The sequence below is a fragment of the Oncorhynchus tshawytscha genome, linkage group LG03 (genome assembly GCF_018296145.1).
Source record: "Oncorhynchus tshawytscha isolate Ot180627B linkage group LG03, Otsh_v2.0, whole genome shotgun sequence".
NCBI lineage: Eukaryota > Metazoa > Chordata > Actinopteri > Salmoniformes > Salmonidae > Oncorhynchus > Oncorhynchus tshawytscha.
In genome coordinates this window covers 23,037,074-23,061,442 of record NC_056431.1, presented here as the reverse complement: position 1 = coordinate 23,061,442, position 24,369 = coordinate 23,037,074, and the positions used below count along the sequence as shown (strand labels likewise).

The 24,369-nt window shown below is 42.6% G+C and overlaps 1 protein-coding gene across 1 annotated transcript; it reads right to left on the bottom strand.

Moving 5' to 3' along the window:
• Positions 1-11,743: 11,743 nt before the first annotated feature.
• On the bottom strand, positions 11,744-23,433 carry LOC112231494. Its single transcript, XM_024398245.2, has 7 exons — positions 23,006-23,433; positions 17,978-18,098; positions 16,549-16,715; positions 16,066-16,253; positions 15,788-15,932; positions 14,657-14,781; positions 11,744-14,048 (listed from the first exon to the last, which is right to left on the bottom strand). The coding sequence occupies exons 1-7, from the start codon at positions 23,052-23,054 to the stop codon at positions 13,017-13,019; spliced, it is 1,827 nt and encodes a 608-aa protein (XP_024254013.1). The 5' UTR covers positions 23,055-23,433; the 3' UTR covers positions 11,744-13,016.
• Between the last annotated feature and the right edge of the window lie 936 nt (positions 23,434-24,369).

Sequence of the window (24,369 nt, the reverse complement as noted above, 5' to 3'; positions counted from 1 at the left end):
AACCTCTCCCTTTATCTCGCAGACTACTTTTCCGTCCTTGATTTCTTTCTCTATCAACCCCCCTCTCCTGCCTGTATCTCCCTCCCCTCTCCACTCACCCTCCCCTCTCACTCACTTTTGTCTCTCCCCTGATCCAAGTTCCTCTCTTTCTTCCCCTCCTCCCTCATCCCCCCTCCTTTCTCTGTCTCCTTTTATCCTTTTACAGTGATCTCTGATTAGTCCTTGAAGATTGCAAACTGTTCTACACTATTAAACATGGATCTCAGACTGGCTGGAGAGAGAGAGAGAGAGAGAGAGAGAGAGAGAGAGAGAGAGAGAGAGATAGAGACAGAGAGAGAGAGAGAGAGAGAGAGAGAGAGAGAGAGAGAGAGAGGCAGCTAGGTAATATGGACAAAAATCTATTTCGCTATAACATTTGACTGCTGAACGATATCAGCAAAATGCCTGTGATCGCTATGGTCGGTGTCGATCATTTGTGGTTTATCATCCCAGCTCTAGTGTGTGTGTGTGTGTGTGTGTGTGTGTGTGTGTGTGTGTGTGTGTGTGTGCGCGCACGTGCATGCACGTATGCATGTGTTTTAGTGTATGCGTGTGTGTTAAGATAGTTCAATACCGTGTGACAGGGTTTGAAAAAACACTAAGAGGCTTCATCCAAGGCCATCTCTTTGTGTGCCGGGTTGGGGGGTTATTTAAAGCATTTACTGTCCACACCTGCCTCTGGTATATCAGTAAACAATGCAAGCTGGACTTGCCAGCCCCCTCTTCTCATCATATACCACCAGTGACAGTCTGACTAAGAATAACTGTACTGCCCCTGCCAGAACAAAGCAGCTGAAGAGACCAGCTTTATTAGTTCCTGTTGTAATGGAGAATCTAGCTCCACTTACCGTACAAATCAGTGATCAGTCAGTCAGTAATGTTATAAATACACCATTATAGTGACATACAAGTGACACATCAATTTAGGTGACACTTAACTAATATGTCAGCTTGAAGTGGCATGCTGTATAGCTACAATGGTTAAATGCCACTATTTGGACATTCTAATGAGACCCCTCTTTTACAACTCTCTCCAATATGACACCCACCCGCTGTCAACATGGCACTCCACATCCTCCTCTTCCTCGAGCGCGCTGGTGTAACTGCTTACTGACTATACACTGTAATGTTACTGCATGATTGTAGCGGGTTTACTAACACATTAGTTATATTAGCTATGTTGACTAGGACGTTACTTTAGCTAACATGGGGACAACGACGTAGGCTGTGTGTAACGATGTTGGCTGTGTGTAACGACATAGGCTGTGTGTAACGATGTAGGCTGTGTGTAACGATGTAGGCTGTGTGTAACGACGTAGGCTGTGTGTAACGATGTAGGCTGTGTGTAACGATGTAGGCTGTGTGTAACGATGTAGGCTGTGTGTAACGACGTAGGCTGTGTGTGACGATGTAGGCTGTGTGTAACGATGTAGGCTGTGTGTAACGATGTAGGCTGTGTGTAACGATGTAGGCTGTGTGTAGGCTGTGTGTAACGATGTAGGCTGTGTGTAACGACGTAGGTGTGTGTAACGATGTAGGCTGTGTGTAATGACATAGGCTGTGTGTAACGATGTAGGCTGTGTGTAACGACGTAGGCTGTGTGTAACGATGTAGGCTGTGTGTAACGACGTAGGCTGTGTGTCACGACGTAGGCTGTGTACGTTTTTTCCCGCCTGGTCACATACAGCTACTCACATACAGCTGATGTGTTGTTCACTGAAGTCCACAAACAAAGGGAAAAGGTGAGAGGAGGAGAGTGCATAGAGGCGAGAAGGAATACAATGTGGCTGTTTTGATCAGGGGTGTATTTATTCCACTGATTCTGTTGAAAGCTTTTCTTAAACGGAAGCAATCGAAACGGCGATAATAAAAATAGCCGGCCCCCCCTAACTGTCCAGTGGGGACTCAGTACGTGCCGAGGGGGGTCCGGGATAAGCTGATCCGGTGGGCTCATATTCTCCCCTCCTCGGGTCATCCTGGCATCGAGAGGACAGTGCAGAGTCTTAGAGGGAGATACTGGTGGCCCACGCTGGCTAAAGACGTGAGATTTTATGTCTCCTCCTGCTCAGTGTGTGCTCAGAGAAAGGCTCCTCGGCACCTGCCTAGAGGGAAATTACAACCCCTCCCCGTCCCACAACGGCCGTGGACACACTTATCGGTGGACTTTCTTACCGACCTTCCCCCGTCTTCCCCCGTTCCCCCGGTCTCCCTACGACCCTGCAGACTGCGGAGGCCTTGTTTACCCATGTCTTCCGGCACTATGGGGTGCCTGAGGACATCGTTTCTGATCGGGGTCCCCAATTCACGTCCAGAGTGTGGAGGGCGTTTATGGAGAGACTGGGGTCTCGGTCAGTTTAACCTCAGGTTTTCACCCCGAGAGTAATGGGCAGGTGGAGCGCGTAAACCAGGATGTGGGCAGGTTTCTGCGGTCCTATTGCCGGGACCGGCCTGGTGAGTGGGCAAGGTATGTTCCTTGGGCTGAACTCGCTCAGAACTCCCTACGCCACTCCTCAACTAACTTGTCCCCTTTTGAGTGTGTGTTAGGTTACCAGCCGGTCCTGGCCCCATGGCATCAGAGCCAAACCGAGGCTCCTGCGGTGGAGGAATGGGTACAGCGCTCCAAGGACACCTGGAAAGCCGTTCAGGATTCACTAAGGTTAGCGGGAGAACGGCAGAAGAGGAGCGCTGACCAGCACCGCAGCGAGGCCCCCGTGTTTGCACCGGGGGACAGGGTCAGGCTCTCGACCCAAAACCTGCCCCTCCGCCTGCCCTGTCGGAAGCTGGGGCCGCAGTGTGTGGGGCCGTTCAAAGTCCTGAGGAGAATAAACGAGGTGTGTTACAGGTTACAACTTCCTAGGTATTACCGTATTAACCCCTCGTTTCATGTGTCTCTCCTCAGGCCGGTGGTGGCTGGTCCTCTGCAAGAAGGTGAGGTGCCTGAGGTCCCTCCGCCCCCTCTGGACATCGAGGGGTCCCCGGCGTACATGGTTCGGGGCATTCTGGATTCGAGACACCGGGTGGGGGGCCTACAGTACCTCGTGGACTAGGAGGGGTACGGTCCGGAGGAGAGATGCTGGGTTCCTGGTGGGGGACATTTTGGACCCTTCACTCCTGAGAGATTTCCACCGCCTCCAAGATCAGAACAAAACTTCATTAGCAACGAGCCATGCATATATTTCAATGGTGCAAAGCTAAAGTAAGTAAGACGGCGCCGGAGAAGAAGACAGACGTTTTACGTGCCCCTAGCTGATTGTGTTTTTCTGTTTGTTTATTTGAGTTGTTTGTAACTTATTATTTTACTTATTTTGAACATAATGTTGCCGCTACCGGCAAAATTGAACAGCGGCATCTGGTAAGACAAGGGGCGGCAGGCTATGTATTTTTGTAAATAACAGCTGGTGCAAGATATCTAAGGAAGTCTTGAGCTATTGCTCGCCAGAGGTAGAGTATCTCATGATAAGCTTTAGACCGCACACCTATCGAGAGAGTTTTCATTTGTGTTCTTCATAGCTCTTTACATACCACCACAGTCAGAGGCTGGCACTAACACCGCATTGAATGAGTGGGACTCTAACCCGGAAGCTTATAAGAAATGCCACTATGCCCTCTGACGAACCATCAAAAAGACAAAGCGTCAATACAGGACTAAGATCAAATCGTACATCACCGGCTCTGATGCTCATCGGATGTGGCAGGGCTTTCAAACCATTACTGACTACAAAGGGAAGCACAGCCGAGAGCTGCCTAGTGACACAAGCCTACCAGACGAGCTAAACTACTTCTATGCTCGCCTCGAGGCAAATAACACTGAGACATGCATGAGAGCACCAGCTGTTCCGAAAGACTGTGTGATCATGCACTCCACAGCCGATGTGAGTAACCTTTAAACAGGTCAGACCTTTAAGCAGGTCAACATTCACAAGGCCGCAGGGCCAGATGGATTACCAGGACGTGTACTGCGAGCATGCACTGACCAACTGGCAAGTGTCTTCACTGACATTTTCAACCTCTCCCTGTCTGAGTCTGTAATACCAACATGTTTCAAGCAGACCACCTGTGCCCAAGAACACTAAGGTAACCTGCCTAAATGACTACGAACCCGTAGCACACACGTCTGTAGCCATGGAGTGCTTTGAAAGGCTGGTCATGGCTCACATCAACATCATCATCCCAGAAACCCTAGACACACTCCAATTTGCATACTGCCCCAACAGATCCACAGATGATGCAATCTCTATTGCACTCCACACTGCCCTTTCCCACCAGGACAAAAGGAACACCTATGTGAGAATGCTATTCATTGACTAGAGCTCAGCGTTCAACACCATAGTGCCCTTGAAGCTCATCAATAAGCTAAGGACCCTGGGACTAAACACCTCCCTCTGCAACTGGAACCTGGACTTCCTGACGGGCCGCCCCCAGGTGGTAAGGGTAGGTAACAACACATCCACCACGCTGATCCTCAACACAGGGGCCCCTCAGAGGTGCGTGCTCAGTCCCCTCCTGTATTCCCTGTTCACTCATGACAGCAAGGCCATGCACGACTCCATCACCATCATTAAGTTTTCTGCCGATGACACAACAGTGATAGGCCTGATCACCACCAGCGATGAGACAGCCAATAGGGATAAGGCCAGGTGATTGTGGACTACAGGAAAAGAGGACTGAGCATGCCCCCATTTTCAGCAATGGGATTGCAGTGGAGCATGTTGAGAGCTTCAAGTTCATTGGTGTCCACATCACCATCAAACTAACAGGGTGCAAGCACACCAAGACAGTTGTGAAGAGGGCACAACAAAACCTATTCCCCCTCAGGAGACTGAAAAGATTCGGCATGTGTCCTCAGATCCTCAAAAGGTTCTACAGCTGCACCATCGAGAGCATCCTGACTGGTTGCATCACTGCCTGGCATGGCAACTGCTCGGTCTCCGACCACAAGGCACTAAGAGGGTAATGCGGATGGCCCAGTACATCACTGGGGCCAAGCTTCCTGCCATCCAGGACCTCTATACCAGGCAGTGTCAGAGGAAGGCCCTAAAATTTGTCAAAGACTAAAGCCACCCTTGTCATAGACTGTTCAAAGTCATAGTCTAGGTCCAAGAGGCTTCTAAACAGCTTCTACCCCCAAGCCATAAGAACATCTAGTCAAAGAAAATATGAACATCTAGCCACCTCCCCCTCTTTACACCACTGCTACTCTCTTGAAATAACTCTACCTACATGTACACACTACCTCAACTAACCGGTGTCCCCGCACACTGACTCTGTATCGGTACTCCTCTGTATGTAGTCTCGCTGTTCTTATTTCACTGCTGCTCTTTAATTACTTGTTACTTTTATCTCTTATTCTTATCCATATTTTTGGGGGAATGTGCTTTGTTGGTTAGGGGCTCGTAAGTAAGCATTTCACTGTAAAGTCTACACCTGTTGTATTCGGCGCATGTGACTAATACAATTTGATTTGATTTGTTTTGAATTGGTCCACCTTATCTGAGCGGAACCTAATGTGCGTAAGTAGAAAAAAAGAGTGATAGTGTGTTGTAAAAGATACCAAAATGTACCCGTTCCCCTTGTTTAGGCCCATCAAAGTCTTCAAACGCTAGCTGATAAGATTTTCATTACTTCAAAGAAAATTGAGTTTGCCCACCCCGTCAAGCTGTATCTTTTTGAGAGGCTGCCTTTTGCCTCAGATCAGAGAATATGCTAAGTGAGCCCATCAAAATGCCCACTCTCAAACAAGAAATTTGGAACAAAAGGTTTGAGTTCAACTCCCAAAGGAACTATTAAGTAATATTTATGTAATATGTAAGATGATAAGTTATGAAACACCAAAGAGCAAAAAAAAAGTATTAGGAACTGTATTTCTCTTAGATAACCTCTTTATTTTCCATCCATCTTGCACTTTTTGAAAAATACCATGCTGGCTTTTCCACCTGGCTGTTTCGTTTGTGAGGGGAGAGGTTGATGAACATTATCCTTCGATAGGGTCAGTACGAGTTAACATCAGGTTATTAATACCTGAAAATCATTTCTAAGTGAGTCAAACTCTCACTGCATAAATTGATCGAGAGCAGGCGGTGACACTTTTCAATTCAGTTTGAAATGCAATTTGCACTTTATTCAAAAAACTCATTTGGGGTCCACTGAGAAAGTTCATGGAGATTCATGAATACTGTATGTTAGAGGAGACCAGAGGGTCATCACGGCAATTCTCTCTCTCTTCTTCTTGGGTATGGAGAGAAGAAGGCAGGAGAGGATGTGTAGAGGGAATGTCTGACAGATAAGGTGGAGTTTATGTCTGTAACGATATCCCTCGTCATCTGAGGAAGAGTAAGAAGGATCGAACCAATATGCAGCATGGTAAGTGTTGGTCATAATTTAATTGAAAAAAATGAACACTACACAAAATAACAACGAAGCGAAAACGAAACAGTTCTTCCAGGTGAACAGACACTAAACAGAAAATAAACACCCACAACCAAAATGCGGAAAAACAGGCTACCTAAGTATGATTCTCAATCAGAGACAACGAACGACACCTGCCTCTGCTTGAGAACCATACTAGGCCAAACACATAGAAATATAAGATAGAAAAAAGAACATAGACTACCCACCCCAACTCATGCCCTGACCAACCTAACACAAAGACATAAAAAAGGAACCAAGGTCAGAACGTGACAATGTCAGAGTGTTGTTGCAAGTGAACACAGCTTCAATAGTCTTGACTTCTGTTCAAAGGGAAACAGTCAAAGTAAGAATACAAGTCTGCAATGCCCGCCAAGGGGCTGGACAGTTTCCCATATCCTTACTCCACCTCTCGCATTGTCAGGATGGTTGCAGTCTCTTTCACTACATTTTCACGACATTTTAATTTGTATACAGGCTGTTGTTTAAAGAGAGAGGATAGTCTAAGTTTGGAACCGTGCTAAAGGTCTCTAACAACTGTATAAAAAAAAATGGAGCTCAACAGAACCAGTTACAACTGAAGTATCTGATCATCAACGAATTTAAGAAAAAGCCATTTGTTTTTTTAACACAGCAGCTGCATATCATCAGGTAGGCCTGCATGCACTTGTATGCACACTGCATGATCCTCAAACCAGATACGGGCCAAACTTGTGTTTCTAAAAGTGAATTCAAAGGCAATGTACTGTATAAGGCATTTTTCCGTTTAACTGTTATTTAACTCTAAGTATTTTTCACCTTTTTTCCCTTAATTTTATAGAGACTAAATGCTACATTTATAGGCATGCTGTTGAAGTGCTGTTGTTGATGTGTTGTTGAAATGCTGAACACTCCTGCCAGCCTCTAGCGTGTCACAAATGTTTCACAATATATATTTTAAATGGCAGGCTGTAGCCTTGAAATAATAACAATAATATAGCCTAAATAACACTTCCGTTCCTTCTTAGGCTACCTGGCTTGCTCCTGACTGATTTGGAGTTAGTATGTTGTTTAATAGCCCATTGAAATGTTGAACATCAATTGATAGTGACAGAATCACACATTACTTCCCAAGCAAAGTAAATTTTTTGTGTGGTCGGCAATAGAAGGTTGTAGCGCAGCCTCTGAATGTCATAGAGCTAAATGAAAGATATCCCATATGCATCGGTCACGTCTTTCCCTGCATTTTACCGTTGTTTCTAGCATTAAGAATTGCGGACTAAAGCGTCGTTATAGATCGGTTTATATAATCAGGTCCATCATTTATTTTTTATCTTAAAGTAACAAGCGGTAGGCCTATGCTTTCGGCCATTTTCTTTAACATAAGAGAGGGGGGGGTTCTACTAAGCTAACATATGGAATTGTTTTAGGATGGTCATACCATGGATCATTTACAATTTTAATTTGGAATTTTAGGGCCAATGTAGACGTAAAACTATACATAAATTGAATTAGGCATTTACTACTAAAGCCCATAGAAACACATCGAATAACACATTCATCAATGGCAAAACAGTTAGTCAAAAAATCATAATGAATAAGGTGTCCTATATCTAGGAAGTATAAGAATGCTCTGGAAATATTTTAATATAATGTGTTTGACACATTTTTAAACCTTTTTTTTGGCACAAAACTACCTCGAAACTTCAATAACATTTTTCAACCGGCACTGGGTTACCGCCCCTTGACACTTGGAGGGGGAGGGGGGGTCGTAGAGCAAAACGGGGAACACCATCATGCTCCTGAGTCTCATATTTCCATAGAGTGGTCATATTAGTTAGTAGACCAAACCGTTCGGACACTACAGACGTTTTTGTGACAAGACCAATTTTCAGGAAGTCTCCTGGTCTGTAGCTCTGCCACTTTCCACCACAGATGCAGAAGGCTGAAAAAGGTGGATGTGGTGGATTGAGACGCATCCTATGCAAAAAAACTGATATCTCTAGCTTAAACTGACAGATTTTGATGGGGAGTTTTTAAATTTGTTAATTAGACTCTTAATTAACACACCAAGCCTTTCACTGACACCGATGGATTTGGCTGACAAAATCTATGGATAGTAGACTATAATTTTGCCTGTCAAACAGGTAGGGCTACCTCTTGTGTTTTGAATCAGAAGAAATAGTCAAATTATAATGAAGACTGTTAATCTTAAGGATCGCCTAATATGACACACCCAGATCTAACTGCCTGTAGCTCAGGCCCTGAAACAAGGATATAAATATTCTTGGTACCATTTGGAAGGAAACACTTTGAAGTTCGTGAAAGGAATGTAGGATAATATAACACAATAGATAATACAAAGAAAAAACCAACCGTTCTTTTGTATTTTTTTGTACCATCATCTTTGAAATGCAAGAGAAAGGCCATAATGTATTATTCCAGCCCAGGTGCAATTTAGATTTTGGCCACTAGATGATAGCAGTGTATGCGCAATGTTTTATTCTGATCCAATGAACCTTTGCATTTCTGTTAAAAAAATTGTATCAAGACTGCCCAAACATGCCTAATTTGTTTATTAAATTAATTAGGCCTTCTCGAATTAACCTACTTTCAGCACCTATGTGCTTTCCATCTCCGTGGTTCCTACTTCATGGTAATGTAAGTTGTAAATTAATTGAAAATGTAAATTACTTGAATATGGCTTATTGTGAGGTCTTATAACTCTGATAAATAGCTTCATTATGGGCAATGAAGCATATTGTATATATGTTTCTATTCAAATCAATTATAGCAGTAGCAAGCTTACCTCCTGTCCTCCTTCTCATCTTCATGCTCTCCCTATCAAACTGACCCGGACATAGACAGGCCTAGTCTGCGCACACAGATTTGTAATATTTTGGAAAATAAAGCATTGGTTAGGCAGCACAAAACGGTTTTACATCAGCAAGAGCAGGGCAGGCCAGGGCTCATGATTGTGATAGCCTATCCATTGCAGTGTGTAATGCTACCTGCTCTCACAGTCTCACGTCAGAATTAGACATTAATCCATGTTTCTCAAACATCACATTTGGAATTTGTTCTAAACCTTTAAAGTTAAGTTCAAACTTTAAGGTTAGAGTTAAATTCAAGCATTACCTCCAAATTCTTAAGGTTAGGCATTAACATCCGAATGTTTAAGGTAAGGGTTAAGGTTTGGGATAGGCTTAAAACAAAAAATATTGAATCCAAAGGATTCAAACATGTAACCTTTGGAATCAGAGGCAGATGCTTATGCCTACTTGAAGGTAAGAGCACTCATTGTTGCCCCCAGTGGCCGGTTTCCACATCTCCCGACATCCTCAGACATGGATGGACGTCGAATACTGACTTGGGTCACGGGTGACCTAGCTGGTAATGCAGTGAAGCCTAGTTTTATATACACCATCCCAGCAATGCAAAACCTCAGGAAGAAAGTACATTTTCTCAGAAATATAACTTTACCCTGTACTTCTCCGAGCATGCACTTCGTATAGCCTAAGTCTATAGCCTATAGTATGTGTGTGTGTGCATGTGTGTGTGCATGTGTGTGTGTGTGTGTGTGCGTGTGTGTGTGTGTGTGTGTGTGTGTGTGTGTGTGTACACGTTTTACTATACTTGTGAGTACCAGAAGTCCTCATAAGACTAGTAAACCAACTCAAATTCAAAGAAGTGAGGACATTTTGCCAGTCTATTTTAGGCTAGGGGGTTAGGGTTAGAATTATGGTTAAGGATAGGGGGTTTAGGTTAGCGTAAGGTTTAGGGTTAGGATTAGGGGTTAGGAAAACATTTGATTTTGAATGGGAATCATTTGTTGGTCCCCAAAAGTCCCCACACGTATAGTAAGACATTGTGTGTGTGTGTGTGTGTGTGTGTGTGTGTGTGTGTGTGTGTGTGTGTGTGTGTGTGTGTGTGTGTGTGTGTGTGTGTATGCGCTTGCACACTGTGGCCAAATGTCCAAATGAGTTCTGGAGGCAAGACCCCTGTCACACCCTGACCTTAGAGATCCTTTTATTTCTCTATTTGGTTAGGTCAGGGTGTGACTAGGGTGGGCATTCTAGTTTTTCGTTTCTAGGTTGGCCTAGTATGTTTCCCAATCAGAGGCAGCTGTCTATCGTTGTCTCTGATTGGGGATCATATTTAGGCAGCCTTTTTCCACCTGTTGTGTGTGGGATCTTGTTTTTGTATTGTAGCCTTTTTGCACTACAAAGCTGCACGTTCATTTTGTTACTCTTTATTGTTTTGTTGCTGGTTCACATTAATAAAGATGATGAACGCTTTCCACGCTGCACCTTGGTCCAATCCTTCCAACAACGAACGTTACAACCCCCTTCTGCACAACAGAACCACACTTTATGCTTATGAGCAATTAAATCCATTCAATTATTACAGTGATATTTAACCTCTCCAGTTTCTCACTGCAGAAAAGCTGGTGTCAAATTAGATTTCTGACTCCAGGGCCGAAGTAGATTTGAGGGAATTATTTCAGGGCCCAGGAGATTTACGTTGGCACGCATTTAATAAAAATAAGGCGTGGCTTAGTTATGAAACGCCTGGAACAAAGTTCCCCAAGAACAGCCAGCGAATTCATCTATTAGCAGTATGACACGTTTGAATGGAACGTGCTGCACAGCTACTGTATGATATCATACAAGTTCAGAGTCCATATTCATAATGCATCTCAGAGTAAGACTGCTGATCTAGGATCTGCATTTTTAGATCAGACTGAACACAATATTATGGACAGAGGGACCTGATCCTAGATCAGTGCTACTAATCCCGAGATGCTTTATGAATATGGGCCCTGAACTTCTCCTAATCTTACCTTTTCCCTAGTTCGACAGTTGGTTGTACAGAAACCGTAACCTGGCAACTGGCAGCCACACTGTACCTTGGTACCTTTGTTCAATATCCCACCAGCCAACACTTTATTGAGTCATCTAATATATATGGATGGAGGAGGGACACACTGTATTTCTTTCTGTGCCCTTTGGCTTGTTTGCATAAACCACATCATGGGTTGACATGGCAGGGAGGGAGGTGATTCTGATGTGTTTAGTTAAGACCTGATAAGGAAGAACATGCTGGAGCCTTTCAGTGAGACAGCAGTGAAACGTCTTGTTATTCACACGGGCACTCATCTAGACTGATCAATAATATTTGTAAAAGTGAAGAATATTCATAGAAAAAGCACGTGATGTGTCAGCCCATCAAGACTTCCCCTCAACTTCCCTTGCTTACTAATGTCACTGAAGCTCATGTTTGCTGAAGTACTTTTTGACAGCAGTGATGGATCAACCAATTCAGTAGCACAAGTAGTTACCTTTTTAATGAAAACATTAAATTCACAGTCATATTAGTTATAAAAGTGACCCATATAAAAAAACAAATCAGTATTATACTGTACATATATGCTGAATATGTGATACACATCACACCTGACAGTTTTAACAGTTTATTAGCCTATTATTATATCAAAGTGTAGTAAACACGTAGGTATTTTCACTTAGATACTAAGTGCCCTGTTTGGCGTTAGTAGCTCACCAAAGTACCATAACCACCACACCCTCGTAGAGAATTACCCAAACCTTTTGTCTCCGGTACTGTAGTTTCATCACCTCAAAAGAGCAGCAAACAATGAGAGGACGTTATTGAGGTCACGTACTCTGAAGACAAAACACACACAACAAAGTTATTTGACACGTTTCTCGGGTAACTCACGCTGCCATGTTTTGTATATCTGACAATAATATTTTAGAAATGTATGCATCACCTTCAATGCTAATATGAATTTCAATTGTTTTCCATTTTCCATTTTTTCCCCCCAGCATTGTGATGCATATAATGTGGAGCACGATAACACAGATAATATGACAAACGAGAAACAATAAATGAAAGAGACAAAAGTACAGATATGCTGAAATGAAAGCTTTGTGCCTATGACATTATGACATGAGAGGACAGGCTGTTTACTACCTTATGCCACCCAGATTCAACCCTGGATGTAAATTGAATTTCTTCAAATGATACAGAAACTTCACAGTCATGGTATAAATGAACATGTTAGTGTACATTAAGATGTGTGTATGTATGCACACATATATTGGAAGAACTAGCCTGTTTCTGGAAATGTTGCAAAATATGCAAATGAAAGAGAGCGTCACAATCAAATGTACAGAATCTATTTTACAGCATTTCATCCTATATTCTTGATCCTACATTTTACAGCACTTGATCCTACATCCAACATTTGTCATAATGTAAAAAAGGGCCAAAATTATAGCATTAATTCAGTAGGATTCCATTGAGGGGGGCATGTGTGCTGGATACTGGAGTAGAATCCTGCTCTTGTTTCTGAATCATAAGCTCCATGGCAGGCAGGAGAGGGACCGTGAAAGCCCCACTCTGCACTGCCACCAAAACCCTCTCTCTGCTCCTTCCATCTTCTCCCTGCACTTTGTGAAGGCTCGCTGAGAGGGAACTTGTCTCTGGTGTACATTGGAGACCCAAACAGAGCGAAGAACAGGCACAGAGACCCTTAAGATTATTTTAGGGATCTAAAAAACGAAAACCAATCATCCTAGAATTTGTACCACCCAACCTCCCAGAAAGAATTCACTGCCTCTTTCATCCCCTCCTTCCTCTCCTTCTTCCTCTTCCTCCTGATCAATCCATGCCTGTTGTGGAGCATATGAGGAAATCACAAAGTTATCCTTTGCTGTTAGACCTTGAGGGGCAAGGGGTACCCAGTGTTGTTTGTAACCAGACAACAATGTCATTGATGAGGTCTCGCAGTCTGCAAGGTTGATTGGAGGTATGGAGTGAGATGGTGAGTCATTGGAGTTATTGAAACACATTGGAGAGATTGGGGTGTATATTGTTCTCTCCTCCTCTCTCCCTGTACCAGGGCCCAACCACTCTGTCTCCCCCGTGGTGACCAGATCAGACAATAGTGATGCCCCTTGCCCAGTGTTGTCTAGGTCCCACAAAAGGGGCTGCCCCTCAGCGTCGGTAGGCAGTGCCATGCTGGCCATGGCACTCTGTGTCTCTGGCTGGAGCAGCAGAGTGGACAACTGCAGTTGGCCATCAATACGCCGCAATGTGGGCAGGACCAGGGGGTGCCCTGTTGAGTCCCTGTCTCCAACACACTGGTTCGGCTCAGGTGGTGCTCCACGCGAAAACAAAACTGGACCACCTTGAACCCAACTGGGTTTGTGGTCACTGGATTCAGATGACCATGGAGAGTTGATGTTGTCTTTGCTGTCTGGATGGCGATGGCATTCTTCCTTCACACCTTCATTGGATACCTGCACTACGACCATGCTATAGTTGGAGGACTGGGTGCTGTTGTTGGAGTGCTCTGGGGGTGGACCCTGCTGGCCCATGTAGGTGTCACAGTGCCTGGGCTCGGCAATGGAGGAGGGTCTGTCCTGGGGGGAATAGGACCCAGATCCACTGCTGGTGAACTTTGACCCCATCTGGAGTTTACCAGTCTTCAGGTCACCATAGGAGAACCCCACAGGGTAATGATACGGCTTGGCAGTGGAGATAGTGATGGCTTCTGGAGGGTACCACAATGGAGGTGGGATGTTGCTTGTTGTCAGTTTCTGTGTAGAAGATAAAGAGGATTTAGTTTATGTAACTTACTAAAACACCTCTATGACCCCTCCCACCAAACCCTTGGAATCATTGAGTGGTTACAATGTATGTCAAACCAAAATTAACTTGTTCAATTATAATTCTGAACAACTTTCATGGCAAGAATGAAATGAGCTCAACTGAAACAACACTGCTGTAATCTTTTGTAATTGCTTTCAGTTCTTGGCATGAAATGCAAATTACAGTGATACAACTGATTAAACGGGTATGATTTCTCAGCATATGAGAGGAGTTGGAATAAAACAGATACAACTTTGGGAAGATTGGTAAGTGCAGCCATTTAAAGAGAAAGTGAATGACGATAAAGTTAAATCATTTCCTCATAAATCAGTGCATGTGTAAATTGCAAAGAGATAACATTTTATTGTAACTACTGTTACACATTGTGCCCTCTTCCAAGTTAGGTGTTGCTTGAGATGAAACTCAGGTTCGGTTTCACCCTATTGAGGCCTCTCATACACATGTTACTGTAAGTTTGGCCTGGAGGCCTGTTTTTCCAGTAACAGGAACTGGCACTCCTTCATATATGGGGAAATCTCCAATCAACATTTCTTACCAAGGCGTCTGGCATGTTACTCTTCTTTCTCACATAGTGACGACACACCACCACCGGTAGCAGGAGAGAACCAAGTATCAGACACCCTAAGAGGAGGAACCAGGGGAACAGCAGCCGGGGGTAACCTAGATGGGGGAAGATTGTTCCTATTACACCTCAGTAGTGGCAATACAGCTGCCTCACTCTCAGAGCCTATTGTAAATTGCCAGCACTATAGAACAAGCGTGGGCGTGTCTGTGAGGTCAGTCAGTGCAGTAGTTTCAAGGTTGCATAAATAAGAGGCTCCATTCAGTCTTGTCACCAGGAAGTGAGCCTTTATATAATCTTTAAAAAGGCAGCAGGAATACCCTTAACATTGTGAAACCACAGTCAATGCATTTGCAGTATGCCTTTAAGTTCTTTATGGTAACAGTATGGTTACTCAAATCATTCACAGATGATTCATTCAACAAAACTAGCAAAGGCAAAAATGAAAGGCATTACCAGCCTGGTCTCATAGACTAGACGTAACATAGTAAATGTAAATCCGGGACACTCAAATTAGTATGATATGTTACGTTTGGTAAGGTTACAAAAGACAGATGGTTAGCAAAAACGAAAGTTGGGTGGTTGGTCGGGGTGGATGGGTGGATGTATAACCAAAGTATGTGAGTTCAAATCTCATCACGAAAAACTTGAGAATTTTAACTAATTAGCAACTTTTCAACTATTTACTACTTTTTAGCTACTTTGCAACTACTTAGCATGTTAGCTAACTCTTCCCCTTCCCTTAACCATAACCTTAACCCTTTTAGCTAAACCTTCCCCTAACCTTAACCCTTTAACCTAACTCCTATACTTAACCCTAACCCTAACCCCTAGCCGCTAGCCTAGCTAACTGTAGCCAGCTAGCTAACATTAGCCACCTAGCTAGTTCATAACATATTGTAAGTTTTTCTAATTCAGAACATATAATACAAATTCCAATTTGTAACATATCGTACGACATGGGTGATGGACAACCACAAATGAATACATACAATACGAAACGTAACATGGAGCGTCTCGGATTTACATACAAAATAATACAAAATGCTCTGAGACCAGCTTGTGCATACATGCAGAGCCTTGAGGGACACCAGATGACCTCACCTGGTAATGCCACACAGAATGTATGGCTCTCACTGGGATTTCGGTGCCTTTCTACAGTTGGGACGTACACTACATAGCCACAGTACTCTACACTGATGTTCTTTAGATTGTTGAGGACAAACTCTCCAGTTGTGTTTTCGTGGACCTGTGAAAAAAAGAGTCAGCAGTCAGATCATGTTTTGTGTATCTAACGTGTGTGTGTGTGTGGGTGTGCGTGTGTCTGCATGCATATTGTGTGAGCAGTACGTGTGTGTGTGGGGTGGGGGGGGGGTTATCACCTGTGCTGCCCAGCTAGGACGAGTGATGTTGAGGGTATAGACGGTTGGAGGTTTATGGTAGGAAAAGCTGGTACTGTTGAAAATCTCCTCGATGGATGTCTTATTATCCGGTCCTAACGGTAGGGTGACAGTCACTTTTAAAGATGATGTTGTGGCGATCACAGACACATTGGGTGGCCCAAGGACGGCTGATGTGTAAAAGACAAATTAAGAGTGAGAATAAGACTAAGGAAAAATAACGAATTAGTGACAATCTGAAGAGAACAGGGTAAACCCATTGAGTATGGGCCAAATGCTAACTGGACGAATTGGTGAGTAACAGAAGCTTTCATGGAAACATACTTTGATGTCATTAGAGAATATGAACAGACAATTGGAGCGATGTGTATGTATCACAGCTAAGGATTCTGCCCTCTGAGCCGACACATACTCCAAAAACATCCCTTTCTAGAAAAAGTATGATAAAGAGAGGAATTTGCTTACTGTCTCTCAGAGGTTTAAACAGTGCTGTATGGCCTAGGGAGTGACTGTTGGCGAAAACCTGAGCACAGTATGAATTTTGATAGATGTATGGTGTCTCTGCAGTGAGGTCACAAGAAAGAGTTGTGATGTTCTGGCACGCCATATTCAGCTTGTATGGCTCTCCGTACCTATAATGAACACAAAAAACATGATCAAACATAAAACACACTATGGAAGGAACCCTTAGCCAAAATTGAATGTTGCATTTTGTAATAAACATTGAGTAACACTTTACTTGATGCCTGCAGGTACAATGCTTTAAAAAAAAACAAAATTAGAAGCATGTATGAGCATTTATCATGACATATCACATGTTGTAAATGTATTGCCTTTCAGGGTGTGCGTGCGGCAGCCTAGCTGCTAGACCATAAATAGCACAACAGAGTTCTGAAATAGGTGTGTTATTTAACTCCTTACTTCCTCATAGAAAAATAACTGAAGGATAGTGTGTCAAACAGGGAACCGATATTCAACGGGGATGATCAGGGCCAATCTTTTTCTGAGCTGATTTGATGGTGGAGCTATGAGGCATTGAATAAGGACATGCAAGCCATTCCAGGTGACCGTCTCGGAGAAACAAATCAATGCGATTGGTGTGAAACTTGGCATTTGCCCGTCAGACCGTGTCATGACCAATTAGATGAGCTGACGTTTCCACTTTGTAGCGATATCTCAAAGAGGCAGTAAGACAAAGTGATTGAGACAAAAACGTTGGCCTTGCATAGCCACAGGTGAACTGAGTGCCGTTTGTAAAGTTAAATGTTACATTTTTACAGGCAATTATTTTTTACAGATTTATCCCTGTGGTGTGCAGAGAAACAGAGTGAGGCCTGTGGTGATGCACAGACCACAGCCTGTCTGCTAAGGCTTGCCCCAGCCAGTGGAGCTCAACCCGCAGCATGGAGAAGTACAGTAGCACCACGGTTTCAAGGCTGATGGCAGTAGGTGGAGCAGCAAATTGAGCAACCCACCATATCCAAAACAATGGGGACAACGATGGGGACAATGATGGGGACAACGATGGGGACATCAATGGGGACAACGATGGGGATAATGATGGGGACAACAATGGGGACAACAATGGGGATCACGATGAAGACAACAATGGGGACAATGATGGGGACAACGATGGGGACAACAGTGGGGACAACAATGGGGATAACGATGGGGACAACAATGAGGACAACAATGGGACAACAATGGGGACAACAATGGGGATAACGGTGGGGACAATGATGCTGAAAAGGAGCATGGTTCCGTCTTTCAGCACACAGCTTTAAAATGTTGTTGACATAAGTCACATGTTGCCCTAGGTCACCCTAGCCTAGGCACATAAATATGTTGTTGGGTTGAAAGGTGAAAAGGTGACCACTGTATTCCTGTCTCTCACCTTTTGTAATGGACACTGTAAAGGACCCCTTCATCTGGGCTGTCGAACTTGTTCCAGTGGAGCACAGTGTTGAAATTCCTAGAGATGAAGTATGGCTTCCCTTCACCAATGGCGGAACAACCTATAGATAAAGAGAAAGACGGTGGGGAAAGTGAACTTGTCCATTTCTGAATAGCATTTGTAGTATAACGTCTCTCCTAGTCAGTACACAAAAAGCATTGCTCTATTATTCAACATTGTCACGACCTATGTGACATGCTCACAGCAACAGCCTCTGTCAAAGGATCTGCCTCCCTCGGGATACACTTGCTCCATTTTCACTCATAACAGCTGTGGGCCAAACTCAAACAGGGCTTACGTAAGCTGGGCTTTGTTTCATTGGCAGCAGGAACTAAAGTGTGTAATTGTTCCAGGGCTACAGAGGAGGGAATATAAGCAACTGAACATGTGGAAGCAAGCCAATTGTTTGATTTGAGTGCGAATAGGATGAAACAAAAGCCACAGTTTGGGTCTGTAGGGCCCATCCACAAAGGGATGTTTAATAAAAAAAATACAGTGTCCATTATAGGACAGCCTTAATTCCTCAAGAGGTTTGTGCCAGTCTTATCGGGACTCTATAATAAGATAGAAACTGTAGTGGAAGAATAATAGAAGGTGATAATTGCGACGAGCGACTTGCAGGTGCTGAGGCCCAGCGTGATGACATGAATCATGATTTATGACATAAGTTTGGCTGGCTGACCATCTGTGGGGCTACCACGGGGTTTAAACACACCTTATATGTGGACTTCTCTGTGCAGGGACGTTCCCACAGAACCCTGCGAGTACAGAGACCATTGGAGGTGTGAAGACAGATGAAAACGTGAAATAGACTAAATGAATGTTGTTGGGAGTTTTAAACTATCATGTTTGAATTGTTTCAAGAGTTCATAAAGAGCCATGGACTTTGATATGTTTCATTGTGCTGTAAGTGCTATGGATTTATTGTTACAGGGAAAATGAGTCATTCTGTTAATCGGACGGCTGATAGTTCAAAGAGGGAGCGACACAGTGGCGCTCTGCTATATTCTAAATTGAGTTGATTAGATTAGAATCTGTGTGTGTTTTTCTGTCTTTTGTTTTTACTAGCCAAGTGCAAAGAAATGTTCATTCAGCTTGAGTGTGTGTTCATGCTTGAATTTGGTTAAAGGACAGTAAATTTGTTCATATGAATTGAAGGCAAGTGTAACCACGTTAAGTCTCATTTACGCTGATTAGTCTGTAATGTATGTATGTCACGTACACTGCAATTGTTTGAGTGTTAATTATTTCATGACCGGGACATTCTACGAGTTGAATTGAGTAAATGCGTTCCTCCTTCTACAGAGTAATTCTTTGATTGACTCTACTCTTATAATTTAGCAGGTCTATTGGCAGTTGTTATATACACAATACCCATAGCATATGCCTGAGTACCACCTTGACATCCCTGATCTGCTTGCTTCAGAAAATTAATGCTAGTACATTGGACGCCAGGATTAGCTATTCGTATCTAGTCTCTTAATAATTGAATAACGGTGCAAGTTAGACATGTTCATTATAGTCATTCTGAGAGGTGATGCAAGGCTCGCTACCTTGACTAGATCCTCTAGAGACGTACAGGGCCTGTCGCATTTATTTACATAATGTTGGAGTCAGATTGATAAAGGCAGTTTATTATTATGCTCAACATCATTTCTACATAACGGTTGGATAATTTCCATTCAACTACATAACGGTTGGATAATTTCCATCCAATTACATAGCGGTTGGATAATTTCCATCCAACTACATAACGGTTGGATCATTTCCATCCAACTACATAATGGTTGGATAATTTCCATCCAACTGCGTAACGGTTGGATAATTTCTATCCAACTACATAACGGTTGGATAATTTCCATCCAACTACATAACGGTTGGATCATTTCCATCCAACTACATAACGTTTGGATAATTTCCATCCAACTACATAACGGTTGGATAATTTCCATCCAACTTGGATAATTTCATCCAACTACATAACGTTTGGATAATTTCCATCCAACTACATAACGTTTGGATAATTTCCATCCAACTAATTTCCATCATAACGTTTGGATAATTTCCATCCAACTACATAACGTTTGGTTGGATAATTTCCATCCAACTAGATACCGGTTGGATAATTTCCATCCAACTACACACCGGTTGGATAATTTCCATCCAACTACATAACGTTTTGGATAATTTCCATCCAATTACATAACGTTTGCATAATTTTCATCCAATTACATAACGGTTTGATAATTTCCATCCAACTACATACCGTTTGGATAATTTCCATCCAACTACATAACGTTTGGATAATTTCCATCCAACTACATAACGTTTGGATAATTTCCATCCAACTACATAATTTCCATCCAACTACATAACGGTTGGATAATTTCCATCCAACTACATAACGGTTGGATAATTTCCATCCAACTACATAACGGTTGGATAATTTCCATCCAACTACATAACGGTTGGATAATTTCCATCCAACTACATAACTTTTGGATAATTTCCATCCAACTACATAACGGTTGGATCATTTCCATCCAACTACATAACGTTTGGATCATTTCCATCCAACAACATAACGTTGGATAATTTCCATCCAATTACATAACGTTTGGATAATTTCCATCCAATTACATAACGGTTGGATAATTTCCATCCAACTACATAACGTTTGGATAATTTCCATCCAACTACATAACGGTTGGATAATTTCCATCCAACTACATACCGGTTGGATAATTTCCATCCAACTACATACCGGTTGGATAATTTCCAACCAACTACATAACGTTTTGGATAATTTCCATCCAATTACATAAAGTTTGCATAATTTTCATCCATAATAATTTCCATCAACTACATAACGGTTGGATAATTTCCATCCAACTACATAACGTTTGGATAATTTCCATCCAACTACATAATTTCCATCCAACTACATAACGGTTGGATAATTTCCATCCAACTACATAACGATTGGATAATTTCCATCCAACTACATAACGGTTGGATTTTCCATCCAACTACATAACGTTTGGATAATTTCCATCCAACTACATAACGGTTGGATAATTTCCATCCAACTACATACGATTGGATAATTTCCATCCAATTACATAACGGTTGGATAATTTCCATCCAACTACATAACGTTTGGATAATTTCCATCCAACTACATAACGGTTGGATTATTTCCATCCAACTACATACCGGTTGGATAATTTCCATCCAACTACATACCGGTTGGATAATTTCCAACCAACTACATAACGTTTTGGATAATTTCCATCCAATTACATAACGTTTGCATAATTTTCATCCAACTACATAACGGTTGGATAATTTCCATCCAACTACATAACGTTTGGATAATTTCCATCCAACTACATAATTTCCATCCAACTACATAACGGTTGGATAGTTTCCATCCAACTACATAACGATTGGATAATTTCCATCCAACTACATAACGGTTGGATAATTTCCATCCAACTACATAACGGTTGGATAATTTCCATCCAACTACATAACGGTTGGATAATTTCCATCCAACTACATAACGTTTGGATAATTTCCATCCAATTACATAACGGTTGGATAATTTCCACCCAATTACATAACGGTTGGATAATTTCCACCCAACTACATACCGTTTGGATAATTTCCATCCAACTACATAACGTTTGGATAATTTCCATCCAACTACATAACGTTTGGATCATTTCCATCCAACTACATAACGGTTGGATAATTTCCATCCAACTACATACCGGTTGGATAATTTCCATCCAACTACATGCCGGTTGGATAATTTCCATCCAACTACATAACGTTTTGGATAATTTCCATCCAATTACATAACGTTTTCATAATTTTCATCCAATTACATAACGGTTTGATAATTTCCATCCAACTACATACCGTTTGGATAATTTCCATCCAACTACATAACGTTTGGATAATTTCCATCCAACTACATAACGGTTGGATAATTTCCATCCAACTACATAACGGTTGGATAATTTCCATCCAACTACATAACGGTTGGATAATTTCCATCCAACTACATAACGGTTGGATCATTTCCATCCAACTACATAACGGTTTGACAATTTCCATCCAACTACATACCGTTTGGATAATTTCCATCCAACTACATAACGTTTGGATAATTTCCATCCAACTACATAATTTCCATCCAACTACATAACGGTTGGATAATTTCCATCCAACTACATAACGGTTTGACAATTTCCATCCAACTACATACCGTTTGGATAATTTCCATCCAACTACATAACGTTTGGATAATTTCCATCCAACTACATAATTTCCATCCAACTACATAACGGTTGGATAATTTCCATCCAACTACATAACAGGTGGGATTTTCACTACACTACAATATAGATACACTAGGAAGAATTTATACTTAATTAACCTTTCCTTTTTTTAATGTCAGTTACGTATGTAGAACCACTTACGTCACAGTGCATCTGGTCATGTCTCGTGCAGAGTACAGGTTACGCAATTCACCAGAAAATTATACACAGCCTCGACTCCCTTCCACATCAGCATTTTGATATGCCCTATAATAATGTAGTCGATATAATAGACCACTCAAATGAACTTGCCCTGGGGATCCATTTTCCATTGATCGCTATAATTTAGTCCACATAGGGTTCACTACTCTTTGTCCACCAGGATCTTGATTAGAACTGTGGGGAAATCTCAAGAGACTCACATCATCTAATTCATTACGACCTCATATTAAAACAATGACTGTCATGATGCGTCCTAAATGGGCCCCCTATTCCCTATATGGCGCCGTGCTTTTGTCCAGAGCACCAGTGCACTATTTAGGAAATAGGGTGGCACTTGGGACGCATCCTAGGTTTATATCTACATAGAGTGCGCTCATCCAAATCAAACAGGAGATCAGTAGTGCTCCGTTAAACTCACCATAGCAGTACAGGAGAAGCACCACGACCTTCCTAGGCCTCAGATCCATTGGGCTTTAGGAGTCAGAAGAGTGAGATTAAAATCCCGTTCTCACAGTCTGTACTCCTTTGTCCTGATTTCTTCAGGCAGAACCCACCATGTGATGTGTAGTAAATACGACTCCAGTCAACAACAACAAAAAACAGTAATGGTCCAGGTCAAAAAAATCAATGAAGACACAAGGAGAGACCAAGTCCCAATCCTCCGGGTATCGGAGAGCAGATCTGGGATTCATAGGATATCCTATCCACGACCTGAACCATCTCTGACCAGTTTAGGGAAAGGAGCACCCATCCCCAGGTGAGCTGCAGGTGAACTTTGGAACCGTCTTATCAACTTTGTTCCTGTTTTTGTCTCCCTATGCTCAACCTCCCTCCCACAAAGTATCGGCTACTGTGTTGGCTGTCCTCTCTCCTCTCTCTCTCTCTCTCTCTCTCTCTCTCTCTCTCTCTCTCTCTCTCTCTCTCTCTCCCTCTCTCTCTCTCTTTCTATTTTTCTTTCTCTTTCTATTTCTCTCTCTCCTGTTCTTGTCTTTCAGGTTTTATCTGACAATTTATCCTACATCATTACAAAGGCGATAGAATGTGCAATCTGTCAACACATCGCACCGACACATGAGAATAAACTGTTTAACCTGTTTTCAGTTTCACCAGTGTTCTATTGCTGTGTTTAATGGTTTTCAAACAATGGTATGTTACATAGCTAGTTATTCAATGGCACACCTTTCTGTGCACAACCAAGGTGTGTACAGAACATGAATTATTCCTTCGGAATGAATGAAGGAGACTCCAAGAAATATTGCTTCAATGGATCTTTGTAGGATAATTATGGAAATCTGATTTTATGATGGAACCCATATTGTTGCCCACAGGAGTCTATGCATTGTCCCTGCTATCCACCACCATATCACATAGACTTTGTTTTAATAGGGTAATAACATGGACCATCAAGCATTTTGATTCTCAATCCAGAGGGTATAATACACACTGAAGGATGTGTCTATTATCTATTGTCTACACTGGTGTGAAGAGTTGCCCAGCAGTTTGCAACAGGAGGAAGTGTCACGCCCTGATCTGTTTCACCTGTCTTTGTGATTGTCTCCACCCACCACCCGTTTTCCCCCATTAGTCCCTGGGTTTGTCTTGTCAAGTCAAGTCAACCAGCGTGGTTTTCCATGTTCCTGCTTTTTCTTATCTCTCTTTTGCTAGTCCTCCCGGTTTTGACCCTTGCCCGCCTTGACTTTGAACCCTCCTGCCTGACCATACTGCCTGCCCTGACCTTGAACCTGCCTGCCACTCTGTACCTCCTGGACTCTGACCTTGTTA